This window comes from Scyliorhinus torazame, unplaced genomic scaffold, assembly GCF_047496885.1.
Source record: "Scyliorhinus torazame isolate Kashiwa2021f unplaced genomic scaffold, sScyTor2.1 scaffold_1073, whole genome shotgun sequence".
Taxonomy (NCBI): domain Eukaryota; kingdom Metazoa; phylum Chordata; class Chondrichthyes; order Carcharhiniformes; family Scyliorhinidae; genus Scyliorhinus; species Scyliorhinus torazame.
The window spans coordinates 44,249-52,952 of NW_027308800.1; the positions used below are offsets into that span (position 1 = coordinate 44,249).

At 45.3% G+C, this 8,704-nt stretch overlaps 1 protein-coding gene across 1 annotated transcript in view; it reads left to right on the forward strand.

The window, feature by feature from the left end:
- LOC140406995 (equilibrative nucleobase transporter 1-like) overlaps positions 1–6,156 on the forward strand; it is a 45,372-nt gene extending 39,216 nt beyond the window's left edge. The window contains exons 5-6 of the mRNA XM_072494799.1: positions 3,783–3,906; positions 5,492–6,156. Coding sequence (XP_072350900.1) covers positions 3,783–3,906; positions 5,492–5,638 — 271 coding nt within the window. The 3' untranslated portion in view covers positions 5,639–6,156. The remainder of the gene's footprint in view (positions 1–3,782; positions 3,907–5,491) is intronic.
- The last annotated feature ends 2,548 nt before the right edge of the window (positions 6,157–8,704 follow it).

Below are 8,704 nucleotides of genomic sequence, written 5' to 3' on the forward strand. Positions count from 1 at the left end.
TCTGAGCCGAAGTTCCTCGAGCAGCCAACACTTGCTGCAGATGTGGTCACTGACGGTCTCAATGGGATCCACCAGTTCCATCATCATACAGCAACAGCACATCACCTGTCCAGCCATATTCAACTAGTTAATTAATTTTAATTTATTTTTAAAAACATTTCTTTATAGAACCCCAAGGATAAACCCGAACACAGCCCTCTCTCGCCACTCACCCAAACTCAGTCACTCACCTAAACTCAGATGCACTCTGTTCCAATCAGCACTCCATGACTAAAGGCATTCCTGCCACAGCTTTTGTGCACTCACCTCTCCCAGCTCTGTCCCGGCTCTCTCCTCCGGCGCGGTTTTCGCTGTCCCGGCTCTCTCCTCCCGCGCTGCTTTCGCTGTCCCGGCTCTCTCCTCCTGCGCTTTTTAAATCTCCCTGCCCTCTCCTCCGGCGCTGTTTTCGCTGTTCATTCCTTTCCCCCAAATTTTCCGGACCATTCTCCATTTCGGACAAAGTCAGCCCCTCGGTCGACAACATCACATATCCCAATGGCAAGTCTGCGTGGTTTCACATAAACCAGCTTCAGGCTTATGGCTCGCAGGACAACCATTCACACCACACCTTGCTCGCAGCAGCAGGCGGGCACACCCCACCCACAGATGACGTATTCCTACCCTCCCCCAGCCCATCCTCAGACACAACTTCAACTCCACCTCCAGAGGCACAACTCCGCCTCTGCCTTCCTTCAACCAGCAGCGACAGCGACAGTGATAGCGATAGCAATCACAACAGTCACAGCACACCACCTTATAATTATACCCCTGTACCAGGCCCCACTCCCAGCGAATCCGAGCATGATTCCAGTGACCCCTTCAAGGTCACATACATCAAAGCCCCTGACCCGGACCCACCACCCGACGATTACGGATTACAACCTAACAGCTCCAAACTCGACACACGATTCTGGCACCGAGACAGTTCGTTCAGGCTCATCCGGAATGATGAGATGGACCCCAATTCACCCCAAGCAGCTTTAGCCAAACTATTCCAGTCAAGAGTATGGCAGCCGGGAGAAGGTGATGACATAGAGGCGTACTCCCACCAATCGAATCCCTTTGCCACCCTGTTTGCTATTGATCAATGAGGTGTCCAGATGATGGGGGGGAAAAAGGAACCGATGGACAGATACGGTGTCCTTTCTGATGGAACCTGCAGCATGTTTGTTTTATGTTTGTTCGTTTAATGTACATGTTTGTTGTTTGTGAAATTGAAAGTTTTTCATGGCCCACGCCACCACCCTTTTGACGCCCAATGCCTGTTAATGGAACAGGTTTGTCGACAAACAACCGTTCAGAGGAACTAGTTTGTAGACAGACACTCATAGCTACTCTCCTGATTCGATCACGAGAGGCAGCCCCCACGACGACAACATTCTTACCCGTTCTTGCCGGTCGCTCAGGCAGTGGAGAAACGGCATTGGTCACCGCCCTGCCTGAGGACCCCCCTCTGGTCAGCTACGCTCGGGTAGAGCACATATGGCACTGATCACCATCCTACCCGGGGATTCCACCCATTTCTTGCCCGCGCGGCCCATACGCACCCCATTTTGGCTCTTTCAGTTCGAAATTATTTTGTTTGGTTTTGGCAACCCTTAGGTTGCTCCCATATGATATTTACATCCTCGAACACTAGGATGGTCGATCGCAAAGGCTGCAAAACAGCTCGCACTATGTCAGTATTTATCTCGGATGTCTTGTCCCAAATATCTGGTTTAAACATTTTTTTTAAATGAGGGAGTCACAGATGGTGACCAATCATAATGGGTAATTGGCAACCAAGGACAGACAGACAGACATACGAGATCTTAAGCAAGATAATAACAGATATTATGCTTGTGTCCATAGAACTCTGGAACCTCAGGAACCCCAGAGGAAGACAAATAAGAAGACGGAAAGATGAAGATGATCTCCATCTTTTGCACCTGGATCTTAGCGGGATCCCTTCAGTTGCACGCGGACGATACCCCCCTGACCCCTACCACACAAACCGTGAATGATTCCCACCCATGCCCTACACAGAACCCCGAGACAGTTAGTCCTGAGACAGTTAACGATACCCCGATCCGGTGTGATAAGTTTATCACCTGGTACTCACTATCCTACATAGTAGAAGCCCTCTTAGTGCTGGCGATACTTTGCAGTGTCGTGCAGACACTTAGAATCAGGAAATGGCAAAGGAGAGCCTACCTCTCTCGTGCCCCAGTATACACATTTAGGTCCCCTATTTTCAGACTTCACCAAACCCTGAACCCCTTGACATGAAGTAAAGTGCACCCGCTTCTCTTTATGTGTGTTTTGTTCAATAAAGAAATGTAAACCTCTGTGTCTGACTGCCAGGCCAGAGAAACTTGTGTTGCTGTTGTTTGTACATTTAAAGTGTTCGGACATAGAACAGTACAGCACAGAACAGGCCCTTCAGCCCTCGATGTTGTGCCGAGCATTGTCTGAAACCAAGATCAAGCTATCCCACTCCCTGTCATTCTGGTGTGCTCCATGTGCCTATCCAATAACTGCTTGAAAGTTCCTAAAGTGTCCGACTCCACTATCACAGCAGGCAGTCCATTCCACACCCTGACCACTCTCTGAGTAAAGTACATACCTCGAACATTTTGTAGATTATTTTTGATTGTTTGAGTGAGGATAGTTTATTGAGGATAGTTAGAGGTTCCAGTTTTTTAAAATTTTGCAATGCATGCCTGAATATCGTAGCGCCCCGTAGAGTTTTATACTGATGTATGTAAGTAAAATGATTTTAGATAAAGAATTGCATTTCATAGGATAGGGCAGTGTAGAGCCAATGGCCACCTCGGACACGCCCAGCAATCAGGGCACCCACCCCTCTGTTGGAGGAAATCGATGAGAATGATTGGGAAACGGCCCAATTAATTGGGGCCAAGTTCAAGGCCCGCCCAAAAGCACGCGAAGCTCCTTTAGTGTATAAGAAGAATCTCCCAAGATAGAATCGCTCTCTTGTGGCCCCGGCTCTCACCGAGGAGAAACCTGCCCGACAGCAACATCAGAAGAAGTAAGTCCAAGGTCAACACACGCTACGAGACAGACGCTCCCAGCTGTTATTCTGTACCAACTCGACCCCAGCAGCCTCAGAACCGAACAACGGCCATTGTTCCTCTGACTGAGTGGGCGCCCGAAGCTAAGTATAGGCTTTAGCAGTAGTGACAGTTTAGTTTGTAGAGTTTTACGCATGAGTATATTTGACTGTAAATAAATGAACATTGAGTTTGAACTTACTAACTGGAGTATCGAGTCTTTGATCTGTATTCAGTTTTGAACCTTGTGGCGGTATCGAAAGATACCCGGCGACTCTCGAGCAAATGTAATTGTAATTAAGGAAGGCGAACATATTGGCCGCCATCTTCAGAGCCAAATTAAGAGAAACACAATTAGCAACAGCCCTTAGTGTCCAAAAAGATTAGGAGGGGTTATTGGGTTGCGGGGACAGGTCGGAAATGAGGGTTGAAGTGGGTGCAGACTGGATGGGCCGAATGCTCTTCTGCATTGGATGTTCCATGTTCTACAATGTGGGGCCGAATACTTTGCGCAAAGTAGTAATTCAGAACAGGATGAGTTCTGAAAGTTATTCGGAATATTGGATGACTATTTGAGGTCGAATATATTTGGTCGGGATGTTAATAAGTGACATTGAATCAGTTTCTGAAACAATGACCCAATGCAATTCACTAAAACTCCTGCTTTTTGGGCCGGGTTATTTCCTGCAGGTTTCCGCGCTGCCACTTTGGGAAAATCTTTGGTCTGGACCTGGCTATCGCAGCAATTGTCAATTTGTTGCAGTATGCCTGTTTCGCTCTTCTTCAGGGACCTCTGCAACATGATCCTCTGTATGTGAGTATCAGCTGATATTGATTATTTACCATCGATCAGATAAATATACCCAGAAATCATAGGTTCAGTGAGAGGAGTTTCAAGAGCATTCATCAGATTTCCAGCTATATTTTTGGATGGAGGGATATATGAACTGAGCAATGAGCAGGTGGTTCAGCGGGTATGAGGTAGGCGATGGTGTAGTGGTGTGGTCACTAGACTAGTAATGGTGACATTTTGATTCGATTTTTAAAAATCTGCAATTTAATTAAGTCTAATGACGACACAAAACCATTGTCGATTGTCAAAAACCCATCAGATTCACTAATGTCCTTCAGGGAAGGAAATCTGAGAACCTTATCTGGCCTGGCCTACATGTGACTCCCCACCCAGAGCAATGTGGTTGACTCTTAAATGCACTTAGGGATGGGAAGTACATGCCAGCCAGCCTGTGACATCCACATCCCACGAAGTAATAACGGAAAAAAGGCAGCAAGCATTTATTCCTGATACCTACACAAATGCCGACTCAATGGTTAAGTATGTGTTCAATATCGCCAGCCCGCAACTGGGATGAATTTGAAAGTCTTTTGAATCACAGAGAAACTGGGCTAGCCCCTGTGAAGAACGATTACCGTTGGCCGGTTATTACTCTCCGTGGGTCACAGAGACTGAAACAAGCATTTTTCATGGATGTGTTCAAAATTAGGCTGTTTTATTTAGGCAAACTAATCATATGCTGTTTTGTCTGGCAGAAGTGACAATAGAATGGGTGGACGTGGATAGAATGTTTCCACCAGTAGGAGAGACTAGAACCCAAAGGCACCACCTCAGACTCAAGGGACGATTCCTTAAAACAGACAAGAGGAGAAATGTCTTTAGCCAGGTTTCGTGATTCCATAAAACCCATTGCCGCAGACGGCCGGGGAGGACAAGTCACCGAATGTCTTTACATAGAAAATAGAAGCAGGAGGAGGCCATTCGGCCCTTCGAGCCTGCTCCGTCATTCATTGTGATCATACCTGATCATCAAGTTCAATATTGTGATCCCGCCTTCCCCACATATCCGTAGATTCTTTTCGGCCCAAGAGTGACATATAATTTGGCTATTTCTAGTTAAGAGGGGCATGTCTAGGTTCTTGATGAATAAGTAGATCGGGGATTATGGGAGAAGACAGAAGAATGGGGATGAGAAACATATCCGCCATGATCGAATAGCGGAGCAGACTCAGTGGGCCGAAACGCCTAATTCTGCTCCTATTTCTTCTGTTATCATTGTCTGTATAAGAAGATACCACAATTTACTTTGTAGGAAATAGATATCGAGTTGAAATTAGGAAACCCTCATGCAACGAATGCTTGGGATTTAGAACTTACTACCTGATTGGGATTCCAATAAGGCAATATAATTGCAAAGCAAAATTGGTTCAAAAATTACGATGCAAGAGTGTGAGCATAGAGCTGGAGCGCGGGACCAATTGCATTTCTCCTCCCCAGATATCACACAAACACGACGGACTGAATGGTTACATTCTACACTGTATGAATCTATGAATCGATCAGAAAATATTCATTTTCTGAATATAAACTATTTGAAATTGTGCAGCTGAACATTGGCTTCATCATCCTTGTATCTCTGGCCTGCATCCATCCCATCAACGTTTACCTCTATTGCCGACAAGAAAAACAGAAGAAAAGTGAGCTCATGACATCCCTCGGCGCAGTTGCCGTTCCAGAGAAGCAGGACGAATGAATAAATGACTCTACGCAAGGTATTAGCTGAAGTGGGAGTCTACTGAGCTGGGTTTGTGAAGGGTGTGTTTTGGGTTAGACTATGCAGGGTTGGCGCATTTTTCATTTACTGAACAAACTAATTCAACAAATCAAGGGGTGGAATATACAAGGCAGACCCGTAATTAGATATTGCATCAAAGGTACCGGTATAACTTGGGCTGGTTTAGCACAGTGGGCTAAATCAGCAGCGCGGTTCAATTCCTGTTCCAGCCTTACTGAACAGGCGCCGGAATGTGGCGACTAGGGGCTCTTCACAGTAACTTCATTGAAGCCTACTTGTGACAATTAGCAATTATTATTATTATCTGAGCAAACTTAAAACATCAACACCAATGTGATCCATGCAGTAGATAAAACTATCCAGTTCCAGCGGTGTCCGCTGCCAGGCCAAAGGCATCCATCGTGCCGACGAAGCCCATATTCTCCCTTTCCAGGGATACCCGGCAGCAAACAAAGCTACAAAGGAGTGTCACAGAAGACTAGGGCGATGACTGACTCTCCCAGTATAAATATCCTGGTGGTTACCACTGACCAGAACCCTAACTAGACCCGTCGTCACAATACTTTGTCTATAAGAGCAGGTTAATAGACGGCCGTCTCCGGCGAACAACTCACGTCTAGACTCCAGGAGCTTGTCCATCATCTAACCGGCTCAAGTCAAGAATGTTACGGTATACTCTCTCCCATATACTCTTCCCTTGCCTGGGAACTATCAACAGTCAAGAAGCTCTAAACCTGCCAGGACAAATCATCCCTCTGAATTGCTGTTCCTTCAACAACCATGCAGCCCTTCCACCACTGGCACACAGTGGTAACTGTTATTAGTATATCCAATGTGCACTGCAGGAACTTACCAAGGCTCCTGAGGCATAACCTTCCAATGGAACTAAAGCTTTGCTCCGACATGCCTTGACTCCTTTACCTCAGATGTTTCAACCCGACCCCCACCCCCACGTTCTCCAATCTCACTCCGTCTCCACACTCCGGTTCTGATATCGGCTGTTACATAAGAACGTAAGAACTAGGAGCAGGAGTAGGCCATCTGGCCCCTCGAGCCTGCTCCACCATTCAATGAGATCATGGCTGATCTTTTGTGGACTCAGCTCCACTTTCCGGCCCGAACACCATAACCCTTAATCCCTTTATTCTTCAAAACTGTTGCTCCCTATCCTCCCCTTTTCAGTTTCCCTCACTTCCCATGCGATCGCTTCTTCCTTACCTCTCTCGCCCTTTGGCCTTTTTCTGCTTTATATCGTTTATTTCCCCTCCTAACCTCCTGTCGTACCCCTTTTCTGATTTCCCCCTTTCTCATTGTATCCGCTATTCCATTCATTGCCTCCTATTGACTCCTTCACATTCATTATTTAAAATTCAAGTCTGTTTCTCTTCCTCGCTCTCCCTTTTCCCTTTCCCCTCTCTTCTGCTTTCATTGTCCACCAGTGTTTTTTCTGCTATGTGCTTCTGCCTTCTATTACAGCTCCTGAAGTTAAAACTCTTTAGAATAGACTCCCTGCAGGGCAGAATGAAGCCTTTCGGCCAATCTAATCCGTGCCGCATCCAGAGGAAACCCACACAGACTCGGGGAGAACATTTAAACTCCACACGGCGACCTCAGCCGGAATTGAACCTGGTGATGTGAGGAAGTATTGGTAACCACAGTGCCACTATACTCTGCTTCTTGAAAGTATTTCCCTTTTAATGAGTATAAATTTGCAGAGCCCGACTCTATCGCCGTTTGGCGGGAGTATATTTCCACTCGAAGGCTGCCACACTGGGCATTCTCGCTGGAAAATGGTGCAATATTTAGGTATGAATTGTATTTTATTTGGGGATATCGATTTGCAGTCCATTACATCAATTGTAATCTTCAGGGACAAAATGTTAGAAAACTGAAATCCCTGTCGGAGCGACCGAATGAAAATGTGTTGGTTTGGGTTTTCTAAATTAATTTTTAGTTATTTTGTGTGTTTAAAAATAATGTTTGTTTTCTTAGCGTATTGAAATGAAATGATTTTTTTGCTTCTGGTCATCAAAATAAATAATATTTTGGCAGGAATGTTATTTCAAAATTCTTCTTTGTGGTTAAGAAATAATGAGAGCTATGAAACATATTGCACTCTGTAATAAAAGCCTGAAATTCAGGAAAACTCGGCATTTCTGGCAGCATCTGAGGAGAGGGTAGCGCAGGTAACGTTTTGAGTTCCTTTGACTCGTCTTGAGTGCTGAAGAGAGGGCAAGGTCGATTGGTTGTGTGGTTGAGGTTTGGTGGGTTGTATGCGGCAGAGCTGCGATTGATTATATATGTTTAAATTGTGATGGGCTTTATGCGTTTTAAATGTGATGGTGGAATGTAGTTGAGACGCGGTCAGTTGTATGCAATTGGACGGTGAGCTGTTATATACTATTGAGCTGCCATCGGTTGCATGCGGTTGCACTGAGATGGACTATACAAGGTTGAATGCGAGTGAACTGTGGCGGGTTATATACACTTGATCTCCAATGAGTTGTATGAGACAGAACTATGATGCGCTTTCGACACTTGCGTTGTGACGGGTTTACTAAGGGTGAAGTCTGATAGGTTTTATACAGTTCAACTCTGTCGGGTGATCACGGTAGAGTTGTGAGAGATTGTATGTGGTTGAACTCTGAAGGATTGTGGTGGGATGCCGGGTGAGAACTCTACTATATGGAATTGCTGAAACTGTGAGGGAGGTTGAATGCACCACAGGAGTGATATCAATGACCTATGGGAATATTTTCTGATAAAATAACATTAATCGAAACACAGAATTGACATCATTAACAACAAAAAAATAGCTTTACAGTTAACAGTTCTTAAATGAAAGAAGGAAATCGAGCGTATGTCCTAATTGTGCCAATTTTACAAATTAAACAAACAAATATAGTTCAATTGCCACTGATCAAAAAAGTTAGCAATCACGTTTAATTCATTTTCTCTGTGCAGGGATGTTGGCGAGAACTTTTCAAGAGGCATCTGAAAGACTCTTATTGCATTTAAAATCTC